The sequence below is a fragment of the Protobothrops mucrosquamatus genome, unplaced genomic scaffold, assembly GCF_001527695.2.
Source record: "Protobothrops mucrosquamatus isolate PMUCROS unplaced genomic scaffold, P.Mucros_1.0 scaffold3729, whole genome shotgun sequence".
Classification (NCBI taxonomy): Eukaryota; Metazoa; Chordata; class Lepidosauria; order Squamata; family Viperidae; genus Protobothrops; species Protobothrops mucrosquamatus.
In genome coordinates this window covers 167,305-183,541 of record NW_015389682.1, presented here as the reverse complement: position 1 = coordinate 183,541, position 16,237 = coordinate 167,305, and the positions used below count along the sequence as shown (strand labels likewise).

At 46.0% G+C, this 16,237-nt stretch overlaps 1 protein-coding gene across 1 annotated transcript in view; it reads right to left on the bottom strand.

Annotated features, from left to right (window-relative positions):
- Window positions 1-11,165, bottom strand: part of TNK2 (tyrosine kinase non receptor 2) — a 31,600-nt gene extending 20,435 nt beyond the window's left edge. Inside the window, exons 1-8 of the mRNA XM_015827487.1 lie at window positions 11,003-11,165; window positions 9,213-9,283; window positions 7,785-7,997; window positions 7,070-7,222; window positions 5,550-5,827; window positions 3,175-3,301; window positions 1,959-2,105; window positions 309-403 (exon numbers count right to left, since the gene is read on the bottom strand). Coding sequence (XP_015682973.1) covers window positions 309-403; window positions 1,959-2,105; window positions 3,175-3,301; window positions 5,550-5,827; window positions 7,070-7,222; window positions 7,785-7,997; window positions 9,213-9,283; window positions 11,003-11,165 — 1,247 coding nt within the window. The remainder of the gene's footprint in view (window positions 1-308; window positions 404-1,958; window positions 2,106-3,174; window positions 3,302-5,549; window positions 5,828-7,069; window positions 7,223-7,784; window positions 7,998-9,212; window positions 9,284-11,002) is intronic.
- Between the last annotated feature and the right edge of the window lie 5,072 nt (window positions 11,166-16,237).

The following is a 16,237-nucleotide window of genomic DNA, read 5'->3' as shown; positions in this document are numbered from 1 at the left end:
TTTGGGCCAATCACTAGGCGATTGTGAGTTCTAGTCCTGCTTTTAGGATTGAAAACCAGCTGGGTGCCTTTGGGCCAATCACCAGGAGACGGTGAGTTCTAGCCCTGCCTTAGACAGGAAAGCGGCCGGGTGACTTTAGGCCAGTCTATCTCTCTCAGTCCATCCCACCTCACAGGGCTGTTGTTCTCGGAAAAGAGGAGGAGGAAGCAGGACACGGTGCGTCTGCCGCCTTGAGTTTTATGTAGAAGAATAATGAAGGCAGGATTTAAAAAAAACTAAAATAAAATGATATATAAGGTAAAGAATACCTGCCCTCGATGACCGTGATTATATCGTTCATCTGGATTAGAAGTTTGTCGGGTTCTTCAAAATCCTGCAAGGCCCGCATGTCCGTGGGTTGAGCCTGAGGAAAGGAAGGTGAAGGGTTTACAGGGGACATCTGTTAAGTCCTCAATTTACGACAGTTCATTTAGTGCAGGGGTAGTCAAACTTGGCTCTTTCATGACTCGTGGACTTCAACTCCCAGAATTCCTGAGCCAGCCATGCTGAGGGGAAAGGGAGCCGTTTCCAAGCTGAGCCAGGCTGGCTCAGGAATTCTGGGAGTTGAAGTCCTCCAGTCATAAAGGGGCCATAGTTCCCCCATGCTGGCTCAGGAATTCTGGGAGTTGAAGTCTACGAGTCATGAAGGGGCCATAGTTTCCCCATGCTGGCTCAGGAATTCTGGGAGTTGAAGTCCGCAAGTCATGCAAGGGCCAAGGTTGCCTACCCCTGCTCTAGGCCTAGGCCACTTTATGACTCGTGGACTTCAACTCCCAGAATTCCTGAGCCAGCCATGCTGAGGGGAAAGAGAGAGGTTTCCAAGCTGAGCCATGCTGGCTGAGGAATTCTGGGAGTTGAAGTCCACGAGTCATGAAGGGGCCATAGTTCCCCCATGCTGGCTCAGGAATTCTGGGAGTTGAAGTCCACCAGTCATGAAGGGGCCATAGTTCCCCCATGCTGGCTGAGGAATTCTGGGAGTTGCAGTCCACACATCTTCAAGCTGCCAAGAATGAGAAACAGTGGCCTAGGCCCTAGGCCAGGGGTAGGCAACCTTGGCTCTTTTATGACTCGTGGACTTCAACTCCCAGAATTCCTGAGCCAGCCATGCTGAGGGGAAAGAAAGAGGTTTCCAAAGCTGAGCCACGCTGGCTCAGGAATTCTGGGAGTTGAAGTCCACGGGTCATGAAGGGGCCATAGTTCCCCCACGCTGGCTGAGGAATCCTGGGAGTTGAAGTCCACGAGTCATGAAGGGGCCATAGTTCTCACATGCTGGCTCAGGAATTCTGGGAGTTAGTCCACGAGTCATGAAGGGGGCCATAGTTCCCACATGCTGGCTCAGGAATTCTGGGAGTTGAAGTCCATACGTCATAAAAGTGCCACGTTTGCCTACCCCTGGCCTAGGCCTGTATTTCTCAACACTTGAAGATGGGTGGACTTCAATTCCCAGAATTCCTATGCGAGCATGGGGAAACTATTACCCCCTTGATGACTGGTGGACTTCAACTCCCAGAATTCCTCAGCCAGCATGGCTCAGCTTGGAAACCTCTCCCTTTCCCCTCAGCATGGCTGCCTCAGGGATTCTGGGAGTTGAAGTCCACGAGTCATAAAAGAGCCAAGGTTGCCTACCCCCCCCCCCCGATTTAGTGACTGTTCAAAGTTACAACAGCACTGAAATAAGCGACTTACGACCAGTTTTCCACACTTAATGACCGTCGCAGCATCTCCTGTGCTCACGTGGTCAAAATTCGGACGCTGGGCAACTGACTCATATTTACGACGGTCGCAGTGTCCCTGGGGACTCAATTGTGCTTGTAAGTCAAGGACTACCTGAGTTCAAGCATTGAAGGAGATCGCATTGCGGTAGTCAAGACGGGAGATGACCAAGGTGTGGGTGACCGAGACCAGGGCTTGTTCGTTACCTCCAAGAGGAAATCCCGCAGAGCCACGAAGGTGGGACGGTCTTCCGGTTTGTGGGCCCAGCACTGCAACATGACGTTGTATATATCCTGGGGACAATCTTCTGGCCGGCCCAGTTGTTCCCCTTCCTTATCGATCTTGTGCAGAATCTGCCGGGAGAAAAGCGGGATTTAAGGAGAGCCAGCCAGGTGGTTTTGTTTGGAAAACTGCCAGATCCCGCCTGTGAGTGTTACGCGAAGTCCTGGAGAGCCATTTGTCTGAAATGGTGCAGGGTTTCCTGCCTGAGCAGGGGGTTGGACTAGATGACCTCCAAGGTCCCTTCCAACTTTATTCTTATTATTATTATTAAAAAGACAATAGAAGTCCTCGGCTTACAACGGTTTAGGGACTGCTCAAAGTTACAACGGCACGAACCGAAGCGACTTAGCACCGTCTGCAGCGTCCTCGTGGTCACGTGATCAAAATCCAGATGCTTGGCAACCGGCTCCTATTTATAACGGTCCCAGTGTCCGTGTGTGTGTGTGTGTGTGTGTGTGTGTGTGTGTGTGACGTGATCCCCTTTTGCGACCTTCCAACAAGCAAAGTCAATGGCAGAAGCCACTTAACCACCATCTTGCTAACTTAACAACTGCATGGATTCATTTAACGAGCGTGCCAAGGAAGGTCGCAAAACGGGGGCAAAAACTTGCTTTGCAAAGGTCTCACTTAACGACAGTAATCTGACAAGCAAATTCAATAGATTCACATAATGACCTAACATAATGTTACTAACATAATAATAATAATAATAATAATAATAATAATAATAATAATAATAATAATAACAACAACAACAATTGGAAGGGACCTTGGAGGTCATCTAGTCCAACCCCCTGCTCAGGCAGGAAACCCTACACCATTTCGGACAAATGGCTGTCCAGTCTCTTCTTAAAAACCTCCAGTGTTGGAGCACCCACAACTTCTGGTGGCAAGGAGTTCCACTGGTTAATTGTTCTCAGGAAGTTTCTCCTTAGTTCTAGGTTGCTTCTCTCCTTGGTTAGTTTCCATCAGCTGCTTCTTGTCCTGCTTACTTACTAACAACAGCGGCAAGGAAGATTGCCGGGGGCCAAACTCACACCGAGGGTCCCACTTAGCAGCAGCGGAAACTTTGGGGGTCCGTGGGGGGTCCCAAGTCATGGACTCCCTCCAGACGCCCTAATATTTTTTCTCCCATCCTACCTGGCTGCCGTTCAGGCCGACCCACGGCTCCTGTCCGTAAGTGAACATCTCCCAGAGGGTGACGCCAAACATCCAGGTGTCGCTGGCGTGGGAAAACGTGCGGGTCTTCAGACTCTCCGGGGCACACCTGATCCGTGATGGGGAGGGGGGGAGGCAACCCAGGTAGGGGAGAGAAAGCAGACAGAGATCTGGTCACGCTCTTGAGAGGACATGGCTTCTTCGAGACCCACCGATTTCCCCCCCCAAAAAATCTACTCCTAGAGTTGAAAAAGAGAGGAGTCCTTCTGATTCCCATCAAGCTGTGATTGCGCAGTGCCAGGGAGCGCGTCTCGAATCCTTAACCTGGTTAGTTGAGGAGCAAGGGATGCACGCTCAGAGTCTAGTGGTTAAGCACCAGCTAGAAGCCAGAATACTGGGAGTTCTAGTTCTGCCTTAGGCATGAAAGCCAGTTGGGTGACTTTGGGCCAATCACCAGGAGACAGGGAGTTCTAGTTCCAGTTTAGCCACAAAAAACAGTTGGGAGTCTTTGAGCCAATCACCAGGAGATGGTGAATTCTAGTCTCGCTTTAGGTATGAAAGCCGGCTGGGTGACTTTGGGCCAATCACCAGGAGACAGGGAGTTCTAGTCCCACCTTAGGCATGAAAGCCAGTTGGGTGACTTTGGGCCAATCACCAGGAGACAGGGAGTTCTAGTTCCAGTTTAGCCACAAAAAACAGTTGGGAGTCTTTGAGCCAATCACCAGGAGATGGTGAGTTCTAGTCTTCCCTTAGACATGAAATCCAGCTGGGTGACCTTGGGCTAGTCTGTCTCTCAGCCCTGATTCTCCCTGCAGATGCTGCTACTCCAGGGCATTTGTGAACCGAGAAAGTGGGTTAATTAGGGTAAAAGGTTGCAACAGCAGTTAATATTTTAGCTTAGCTAATATTTAACTGTGGGGTCCTTTCTGCTCTCTGAGCTTGGTTGTTTGTGGAGAGGAGGAGGAGGAGGAGGAGGTGGTGGTGGAGGAGGAGGAGGAGGAGGATGATTATGGGGTGCTAGTGCTCTCTGAGCTTGATGGTTTTCTTGCAGATGTTTCATTACCAAACTAGAAGCAATCTGGAATTAAGGAGAAACTTCATGACAGTGAGGACAATTAACCAGTGGAACAACTTGCCACCAGAAATTGTGGGTGCTCCATCATTGGAGGTTTTTAAGAAGAGATGGACAGCCATGTCTGAGATGGTATAGGTTCTCCTGCTTGAATGGGGGGCTGGACTAGAAGACCTCCAAGGTCCCTTCCAGCTCCTATCCTATCCTATCCTGTCTTTCTGCTCTATTCTACTCTACTCTATGCTACGCTACTCTATTCTATTCTACTCTTCTCTTATTCTCTTCTCTTCTATTCTTTTGTCTTTCTGCTCTACTCTACTCTATGCTACGCTACTCTATTCTACTCTACTCTTATTCTCTTTTCTTCTATTCTATTCTATTCTATTGTCTTTCTGCTCTATGCTACGCTACTCTATTCTACTCTACTCTTCTTATTCTCTTCTCTTCTCTTCTCTACTATACTATTCTATATTTATTCTATTCTATTCTATTCTATTCTATTCTATTCTATTCTATTCTATTCTATTCTATTCTATTCTATTCTATTCTATTCCATTCCATTCCATTCCATTCCATTTAACATCATCAGTGATAGAAGGGAGAGGGGTTTGCGGAGATGAGGAGGAGGAGAAGGACTACGACAACTGTGGAGTCTTTGGTGCTCTCTGAGTTTGGTTGTTTCCTTGCGGATGTTTCATTATCAAACTAGGTAACATCATGCAATGCCATACTAGAAACTAGTGTAACATCATCAGACCAGCACTGATAATGTTACGTAGTTGGGTAATGAAATATCTGCAAGAAAACCACCCAGTTCAGAGAGCACCCACAATCGTCCTTCTCTCTGCTAGCCCCCCTCCCTTCTAGCACTGATGATGTTGCCTAGTTGGGTCATGAAACGTCTGCAAAAAAAGGACCAAGCTCAGAGAGCACCAAGAACCCCACAGTCCCAGTTTTTTTCTTTTCCTTTTCCTCCTCCTCTCTGCAAACCCCACTCCCTTCTAGCACTGATCACGCTACCTAGCTGGGTGACGAGACGTCTGCAAGAAAACCGCCACGCTCAAGAGAGCACCCAGGACCCCATAACCCTTTTCTTCCTCCACCTCCTCCTCCTCCATTCCACAAACCCCCCTCTCCCTTCCAGCACTGATGATGCTACCTAGCTGGGTCACGAAACGTCTGCAAGAAAACAAGCAAGCTAGGAGACCACCCCAACCCCGTTTCAGCACGCCGTGTGAACGCAGCCCAGGGTCCTTTGCGAGGAAAGAGGGAAGGAGACCCTCACCACGCGAAGGGGACCTTGCGGTGCTCCTGCATGATGTAATGGTCGTTGTTCTTGGGCAGGGCCCGCATGAGCCCGAAGTCGCCGATCTTGACCAGGTCATTCGCAGCCAGCAGGATGTTCCGGGCGGCCAGATCTCGGTGGATGAAGCGCTTGGACTCCAGGTAGGCCATCCCGCGGGCGATCTGGATGGCGTACTGGCAGAGGGTGGCGATCAGGAAGTGCCCCAGGTTCTTGCGAAGGCGGTCCAGCAGCGAGCCCAGGGGGGCCAGTTCCGTCACCTGCGCGGAAAAAGGGTGACACGGCCCAGAAGAACAATAAGAAGAGTAAGAATTGTGTTTACTTATTGTGGGAAAATGTGTATTACTGGAAGAAGAGAGGATGCATTAGAAGGTGTAATACTGGATTTGATAATAATAATGATAATGATGATGATGATGATGATGATGATGATGATGATGATAATAATAATAATGATGATGATGATGATGATGATGATGATGATGATGATGATGATGAAGAAAAGGACCTTGGAGGTCATCTAGTCCAACCCCCTGCTCAGGCAGGAAACCCTATACCATTTCGGACAAATGGCTGTCCAATCTCTTCTTAAAAACCTCCAGTTTAATTAATTAATACTAATTAATATACTAATTATGGAATTATCAAATTTAATCATTGTTAATTAAAATTATGGCCTTCCCCCCCCTCAAATATATAAACCAAGACAACATGCTGTACACCAGGCACTGGAGATTGCTATTGTTAAAAACCAATTAAATATTCTTTAAAAAATTGTTTCACTTGTCAACATAAATTTTGAGCTTAATTGTGATCGTAACTTGAGGACTACCTCCCTCATTATCCCGCCTGCTGATGTCCCTGCAAAGGCAGCTAGAGATGGTACATAAATAGAATAGAATAGAATAGAATAGAATAGAATAGAATAGAATAGAATAGAATAGAATAGAATATAGAAAATTACTGGAATAGAATAGAATAGAATATAGAAAATTACTGGAATGGGAATAGAATAGAATAGAATAGAATAGAATAGAACAGTAGAAAATTACTAGAATAGAATAGAATAGAATAGAATATAGAATAGAATATAGAATAGAATAGAATATAGAATAGAATAGAACAGAACAGAACAGTAGAAAATTACTAGAATAGAATAGAATATAGAATAGAATAGAATATAGAATACAATAGAATATAGACTAGAACAGAACAGAACAGTAGAAAATTACTAGACTAGACTAGAACAGAACAGTAGAAAATTACTAGAATAGAATAGAATAGAATAGAATAGAATAGAATAGAATAGAATAGAATAGAATAGAATAACGAGTTGGAAGGGACCTTGTGGGTCATCTAGTCCAACCCCCTGCCCAAGCAGGATTCCCTACACCATTTCTGACATGTTCACCCCTGCCCCCTTTCCTTACAAGGGGAGGACGCTCACGGGGGGGGGGGGGCGCCTTCCCCAGTTTTCCGGAGCCCTGCCCAGCCCTTCTCACCATCTTCATGGGATTGGAGAGCACCACCCCGTAGAGGCGGATGAGGTTGACGTGGTCCAGGGAATGCATGGCGTTGACCTCCCGGATGAAGTCGTCCAGGGCTTCCGGCTGGTTCAGGACATCCGTCTTCAGACACTTGACCGCCACGTTCAGCTGCGGAGGGAAGAAGGCAAAGAGGAAAAGGGCGATCAATCTTGCACAGGATCTAGAATTCATTCCGGGCCTTTTCAAGATTAACCTGAGTAGATTTTATGTCAGTGTGGGCAACTACGGCCCTTTCACGGCCTGTGGACTTCAACTCCCAGAATTCCTGAGCCAGCCAGGCTGGCTCAGGAATTCTGGGAGTTGGAGTCCACAGGTCCTAAAAGGGGCATATAAAAGATAAATAGACACACACACAAACTTTTACTGGTATTTATTTACGTTTTTAGTATATATCTGTGTGTATATGTGTATTTATGTATTTGTATGTATGTGTGTGTGCAGGGCTTTTTTTCAGCCGGAACGCGGCGGAACCGCGTTCCGGCACCTTTTTCCGGGCCGGCCGCACCGGAAATAGCCCCTCCCACACCGGAAATAGCCCCTCCCAAATTTTACTTGCATTCCTGTTCTCTAAAGGGGCGGTCCTAGGGTTTGATGAGGGCGTGGCCAGGTTTGAGTTCCGNGTCCAGCTAGTAGCTGCAAGCACCCAGGCCCACCCCCCATCCTCGCTTACCTCCTTGCCCGAGGGGGCGCACCACTCCCCGCGGCGCACCACCCCGAAAGAGCCGTCGCCCAGCTTCTCCAGCAGCACCAGGTCCTTCTCGCTGATCAGGCAGGTCAAGGCCTGCTGCTGGGCCTCCTCCAGGGCCACCGGGCTGGGCTGCTTGGGCAGGAGACCCGGGGGCAGCGGGGGCATCTCCGAGTCGGGGCGCTTGCCGCTGAACACCTATGGGGGACCCCAAGCCCAAGACCACAGTTACGGACGAGAACCACGTATTTTTATCCCACCTTACATTGCGTGTAACTCAATCTCTCTCCCCCCCCCTCCTGCTTTTCCCCTCTACAACATCCCTGTGAGGTGGGTTCAGTTGAGAAAGGGTGACTGGCCCCAAGTCACCCAGCTGGCATTCATGGCTAAGGCGGGACTCGAACTCAGAGTCTTCGGGTGATTGGCCAAAAGTTACCCACGCAGCTTTTATGGCTAACGCAGGATTCGAACTCAGAGTCTCTTGGTGATTGGCCGAAAGTTACCCAGCCAGCTTTCATGGCGAAGGCGAAAGTCGAACTCAGAGTCTCCTACTGATTGGCCGAAAGTTACCCAGCCAGTTTTTATGGCTGAGGCAAGACTTGAACTCAAGAGTCTCCTGGTGATTGGCCCAAAGTCACCCACACAGCTTTGATGGCTAAGGCAGGACTCGAACTCAGAGTCTCCTGGTGATTGGCCCAGTTACCCAGCCAGCTTTCATGGCTAAGGCAGGACTTGAACTCAGAGTCTCCTGGTGATTGGCCCCAAAACACCCAGTTCGCTTTTGTGCCTAAGGCAGGACTAGAACTCACCATCTCCTGGCTTCTAGGTTCACTAAAATAGGGTTTTTGGCCCTATTTTCTTAATGTTTTGATTGTCTTAACCTTCTGAGATTTTCTCCGTTTAATTTTTCTTTTCCTGTATTTTTTCCAATGTGCTTACCCTAACCCTCCCGTTGCGCCTTTTCTATCACTGACCGGTATCAGATTTAATGTAGATGCACACATGTGTACACAACCTCACACCCCTATGTACTCAGTAGTGTAATAACACCATAGGGGTAACTCTGGTACTTTTCTCTAAAAAGTTATTTTTTATTTAACGGATTCTCTTTTCTTGGCAACCAACATTGTTTGCTGTTTTCTTTTCTTAGGAGTGTAAATTTCAACTTTCCCAAGTTACTTAGCGGTCCTGGGATTTCCTGGTGGTGAGTCATCCCAGGACTAACCAAATCACGATCTGATCCGATTATCATTTTTCAAAGACAGTCAAGGTCGCTAGTTCCTTTCTCCTACATTATTGTGACTCCTACATCCTGCCCAATGCACTGATCATCAAGACGGTTCTATCAACCTTTCTACTGTTCTTTTTAAAGATTCTGCAGCTTTCTAGTCCTCAGGAGAGGCCCTCTCTCACCTTGCTCATCCAGGATTTCCGTTTGCACACAGCCTTCCTCCTCTTCACGGCCTCCCAGAGGCGTCTCTGCCCTACAGAAACAAACAACAAGTGGTCACAAAACCAGGAGAAAAAAAAAATCAAGTCCTCTCCAGATGTTTCATTCTAAGCATTTGCTCCAGGTTGTAAGTTTTTTGGGGATAGGGAATTCCACCAACATTGCAGAAGGTTGGCGCTGTTCTCTACTAAATAATAATAATGATGATGATGATGATGATGTTGTTGTTGTTAAGGGACCTTGGAGGTCATCTAAATATTGAAGAATAGAATAGAATAGAATAGAATAGAATAGAATAGAATAGAATAGAATAGAATAGAATAGAATAGAATAGAATAGAATGGAATAGAACAGAACAGAATTACAAATAGAATATAGAATAGAATAGAATATAGAATAGAATTACAAATAGAATATAGAATAGAATAGAAAATATTGAATAGAATGGAATAGAACAGAACAGAATTACAAATAGAATATAGAATAGAACAGAATATAGAATAGAATAGAATTACAAATAGAATATAGAATAGAATAGAATAGAAAATATTGAATAGAATGGAATAGAACAGAACAGAATTACAAATAGAATATAGAATAGAATAGAATAGAAAATATTGAATAGAATGGAATAGAACAGAACAGAATTACAAATAGAATATAGAATAGAATAGAATAGAATAGAATAGAATTACAAATAGAATATAGAATAGAATAGAATAGAAAATATTGAATGGAATGGAATAGAATGGAATAGAACAGAATAGAATAGCAGAGTTGGAAGGGACCTTGGAGGTCATCTAGTCCGACCCCCTGCTCAGGCAGGAAACCCTATACCATTTCAGACAAAGGGCTGACCAGTCTCTTCTTAAAAACTAATCCAGCCAGTTCCAAAATACGGAATTAGAAGTTCTCAAACTTTGCTTACAAGTAGTCCTCAACTTACAACCGTTCGCTTTAGTGACCGAATTTACAATGTCACTTGAAAAAAGCGAGTTAGGGCCGTTTTTCACACTTACGACCATTGCAGCATCCACATGAACACGTGATCAAATTCAAGTGCTTAGCAACTGGCATGGATTTATGACGTCATGGGATCCTTCTTTGATGACCTCTCCCAGCCAGCTTCCGAGAAACAAATTCAATGGAGGAAGCCAGATCCGCTTAATGACCGAATGCTTCATTTAACGACTGCAACCATTTGCTTAGCAGTTGTAAAACGGGGCACAACTCATTTAACTGTCCTGCTTAGCAGCGGAATTCGGGGGCTCCACTGTGGTCTTCTGCATGACAAGATACTCGTCTTACGACGATTCATTTAGCGACCGTTCGGAGTTACAACGGCGCTGAAAACAGTGACTTATGACCGTTTTCCACACTTACGACCATTGCGTCATCCCCAAGGGTCACGTGATCAAAATTCAGACGCTTGGCAACTGACTCGCATTTACGACGGCTGCAAGGTCCCAGGATCATGTCTGTCTCCTTTTGTGACCTTCTGACAAACCAAGTCAATGGGGAAGCCCGATTCACTTCACAACCGTGTTGCCAACTGAACAACCGCAGCGATTCACTTAACAACGGTGGTAAAACGGGGCAAAATTCACTTAACATCCGTCTCGCTTAGCAAAAGAAATACTGGCCTCCAAAATTACAGTTGCACATATACAAAAGTCTGTGAATTTTCCACCTAAGTTTTGCAAAACTGCCAGGTCTGGAGAGGTGGGTTAGGGGGGCCGAAGGACCCACTCACCCGGTCGGCCCATTCCGATTTTCTCCAGGTCCTCATTCTTGACATACTCGAAGTGCGACAGGCGAGTGACGTTGAGGTCATCGCGGATGCGGAGGAAGTACTGCTGAAGCTGGACTTCGGTCAGGAGTTCGAGTAGCCAGTCGGTGCCTTCATCAGCCTGCATGCCACAGCTCAGCTTCTGCAAAGGAAGAGCCACGTCAGGATGGGCAGCCACCAAGGAGGACCACGGAGCTGGGTCTGAAAGAGGGAAGTGCACCTCAAGGAAGGCCAGGTCCTCACCTAGAGCGTCTGGAGGAGATAGACGTTGCCCGTAGAGGCAGAGAAGGCGAGGGGAGGGGAGGGGAGGGAAGAGGAGAAGAGGAGAGGGAATAGAATAGAATAGAATAGAATATAGAATATAGAATAGAATAGAATATAGAATAGAATAGAATTAAGAATAGAAGAGAAGAGAAGAGAAGAGAAGAGAATAAGGAATAGAATAAAAACAGGAATAGAATAGAATTAAGAATAGAATAGAATAGAATATAGAATAGAATAGAATAGAATATAGCATAGAATAGAATAGAATTAAGAATAGAATAGAATAGAATAGAAAATATGGAAGGGAAGGGAAAATATGGAATAGAATAGAACAGAATAGAATAGAAAATAGAAAAGAACAGAATATTTATTGAGAAGAGAAAAAGGATAAAGAATAGAATATTGAAAAGAGAATAGAATATAATAAGGAATAGAATAGAATAAGGAATAGAATAGAAATAAAATAGAAATAGAATGGAATAGCAGAGTTGGACGGGAGCTTGGAGGTCTTCTAGTCCAACCTCCTGCTCAGGCAGGAAACCCTATACTATTTCAGACAAATGGCTGTCCAGTCTCTTCTTGAAAACCTCCAATGATGGAGCACCCACAACTTCTGGTGGCAAGCTGTTCCACTGGTTATTTGTTCTCACTGTCAGGAAGTTTCTCCTTATTTCTCGGTTAGTTATCTCTTTGATAAAAGTTTCTATCAGTTGCTTCTTGTCCTGCCTTCAGGCGCTTTGGAGAATACCTTGACTCCCTCTACTTTGGGGCAGCCCGAGATATTGGAACAGTTATCATGTCCCCCCTCGTCCTTCTCTTAGACCTACCCAATTCCAGCAACCGTTCCTTGTATGTTTTAGCCCCCAGAAGCCAAAGCACAAGGCAGACTAATTATATGACCATCTCTAGACCATCCTAGAGGTTCTAGAACTCTTCTGGAGGAAGTTTCATTATTACACAGCTGCTCAACCTTGTTGGTGGATCCCCTACAGATAAGGGATGTCCAACCTCTGGACAACCTGAAGACTTGTGGACTTCAACTCCCAGAATTCCCCAGCCAGCATAAGCCCACAGGTCTTCAAATTGCTAAGGTTGGACACCCCTATTCCAGATGACCCCCATCTTCCATGGTGAAACCCCCCAGGTTTTCTCACCAGCTTTCCCTCGCCTTGTCCTCCCCCAAAGTGCTGGACTTCGACTCCCAGAAGCCCCTGGCATGCAAAGCCAGAGGATTCTGGGAAATCCAGTAGGGGTAAGCTGCTGTACAACATGAATGAAGGAAAAGAGTTGCAACGCCACTGCAAGCAATTTTATTCTAGTCCCGCCTTAGGCATGAAAGACGGCTGGGTGACTTTTGGATTCTGAGTTCCGGTCCTGCTGTCTGAGTGACTTTGAGCCAGTCTCTCCCCCCCCCATATCTATCTATCTATCTATCTATCTCCCTCTCTCTCTCTCTCACACACACACACACACACACACACACACGAAGTGTGTCATATAAGTTTGACAGCTTGCGTTTTTTGGTAAAAGTAATAAAGGCAGGATTCAAATAAGTAAAGAGATCAGAAATATAAGTAAAATAAGTAAAGACAGTCACTTGTCTGAGATGGTATAGGGCAGGGATTTTCAAACTGGGCCCTTTTATGACTTGCGGACTTCAACTCCCAGAATTCCTGAGCCAGTATGGGGGAAACTATGGCCCCTTCATGACTTGCGGACTTCAATTCCCAGAATTCCTCATCCAGCATAGGGGAACTATGGCCCCTTCATGACTCGTGGACTTCAACTCCCAGAATTCCTCATCCAGCGTGGGGGAACTATGGCCCCTTCATGACTCGTGGACTTCAATTCCCAGAATTCCTCATCCTGCATAGGGGAACTATGGCCCCCTCATGACTCGTGGACTTCAATTCCCAGAATTCCTCATCCAGCATAGGGGAACTATGGCCCCTTCATGACTTGCGGACTTCAACTCCCAGAATTCCTCCGCCAGCATGGGGGAACTATGGCCCCTTCATGACTCGTGGACTTCAACTCCCAGAATTCCTCAGTCAGCATGGGAGAACTATGGCCCTTCATGACTTGCAGACTTCAACTCCCAGAATTCCTCAGTCAGCATGGGAGAACTATGGCCCTTCATGACTTGCGGACTTCAACTCCCAGAATTCCTGAGTCAGCGTGGGGGCCCCTTCATGACTTGCGGATTTCAACTCCCAGAATTCCTCAGCCAGCATAGGGAAACTATGGCCCCAAAGCCGGCTGAGGAATTCTGGGAGTTGAAGTCCACAAGTCATAAAAGGGCCAAGTTTGAAGACCCCTGGTGTAGGGTCTCCTGCTTAAGCAGGGGGCTGGACTAGAAGACCTCCCAGGTCCCTTCCAGCTCTATTCTATTCCAATCTGAAACCGCTCCAATGCTTCCCTATGGAGAGGAAGCCTGCTCCCTATTTCCCAGGACCCCATGGCCTACCTCCCACTTTGCTTGGGGTGTGTGTGTTGTTTGTGTGTCTGCAGTGTCACAATGCCGGGTCTGGCATGAGATGGAGCAGCAGCTGGCACCTCTATCCACAGCCCCCTCCCTCTGCATCGGTGTGGGTGCGCATTCTGCCCCCCCACCCACCCAAAGGGGCATGTGTGGGAGACAAACAGGGCTTCTGTTCGGGGGTCCCAACGATTATTCCACATGCGCCTCACGGTGGGTTCCTGGGAGGAAAAATTCTCTGCGAAGCAGAATCTGGATTTTGCATCACAATCGCTTCGGCACAAAAGGGAAGGCCCGATTGTGCAGGAAACGACAACCCCGGGGTCCTGGGAACTGGTCTGAAGGAGGTGGGATGGAGCAGGGGGAGGGGGGAATCAGGAAGAATTGAGGAGGAGGAAGAAAGGAGAGGAAGGAGGGGGGGAAGAGAGAAACAGCTGTGCACAAACAGCAGTCCTGGGGGGGGCGAATTTTGCAATGCCAGCTTTTTTACAACTGGGTAGAAACTACAATTAGAGTAACAGAATCACAGTGCTGGGAGGGACCTCGGAGGTCTTCTAGTCCAACCCCCCTGCTCTGGCAGGAGACCCTATACCATTCCAGACAAGTGGCTGTCCAGTCTCTTTTTAAAAACCTCCAGTGATGGAGCACCCACAACTTCTGGTGGCAAGCAGTTCCACTGGTTTAATTGTTCTTACTGTCAGGAAATTTCTCCTCAGTTGTAGGCTGGATCTCCCTCTGACGAGTTTCCAGCCACTGCACCTCCCTCCCTCTCTCCCCCCCCCTCCCTCCCATCCTTGTTAAGTCGAGGACTACCTGTATAAGCTGGGGAAAAAGGATCAGTGAGGTCATTCAAGGATTATATCTGTATATTGATCGGGGGTTTATTATAAAAGCCTCAACATGTTTCTTTTTAATTCTATCTATCTATCTATCTATCTATCTATCTATCTATCTATCTATCTATCTATCTATCTATCTATCTATCTATCTATCTATCTATCTACCTACCTACCTACCTACCTACCTACATACATACATAGAGATATAGATATAGATAGATATAGATAGATAGATATAGTTAGAGATAGATAGATAGATAGATAGATAGATAGATAGATAGATAGATAGATAGATAGATAGATAGATAGATAGATGGATAATATAGATATAGACAGATTAGATAGATATATAGATAGATAGATAGATAGATAGATAGATAGATAGATAGATAGATAGATAGATAGATAGATAGATAGATAGATAGATAGATAGAGAGAGAGAGAGATAGATAGATAGATAGATAGATGGATGGATAATATAGATAGAGATAGATAGATAGATAGATAGATAGATAGATAGATAGATAGATAGATAGATAGATATAGATAGATAGATAGATAGATAGATAGATAGATAGATAGACAGATTAGATGAATGCCTTTTTTTCCCTTTTTTTTTCTTTTAGAGCACCCTGTTTGAAATAGCTATCCCAGTACTCCCTTAATTCTTTGTTAGCAATTCAAATTTTGGAAGACAGATTAGATATATAGATAGAAAGATATAGAGATAGATAGATAGATAGATAGATAGATAGATAGATAGATAGATAGATAGATAGATAGATAGATAGATAGATAGATGGATAATATAGATATAGAGATAGATAGATAGATGGATGGATGGATGGATGGATAGATGGATAGATAGATAGATAGATAGATAGATAGATAGATAGATAGATAGATAGATAGATGATAGATAGATAGATAGATAGATAGATAGATAGATAGATAGATAGATAGATAGATAGATAGATAGATAGATAGATATTGTGGTTGCCTGCCACCCAGAATTTCCCCCCGCTAGACAGGCAGCCATATACATTTCTTAAATAAACATGCAAACTCAAGACTGATTTTCTTTCCAATTCGCCTGCAAAGGGCTGAGCTACCTAGGTTTAAGGGGCAGCCCCGCACCTAGAAAGCTAGCTCTTCAGGTTAGCCCCGGGGTCTTCAAACTTGGCCCTTTTGTGACTGGCGGACTTCCACTCCCAGAATTCCTCAGCCAGCGTGCCACGCTGGCTGAGGAATTCTGGGAGTGGAAGTCCGCCAGTCACAAAAGGGCCAAGTCTGAAGCTCTCCCGGGGTTAGCCTCTCCATCCCTTGACTTACTAGCTGCCCATCCGCAAGTTGCTTTGCGTGATTTATGCATCTGGAACACGTTTTGGCTCCTGTCCTTCACAGCTGGCCTGCAACTGTGCAGGTGTGCTATCGCTATCTGAAGGCCATTCAACCGCTCTCCCAGTTGAACATCTGCCCTTTCTGGAAGCCTGTTTGTCTCCTTTCCAAGGACAGCAGCTGTTCATCCTTGGCCAAGGGACAAATCCACCCCAGGGTCCCTTCAACCCAGCGGCCTTACAAAAGACAACAATGGTTCCCCCGGATCACTGACACAGG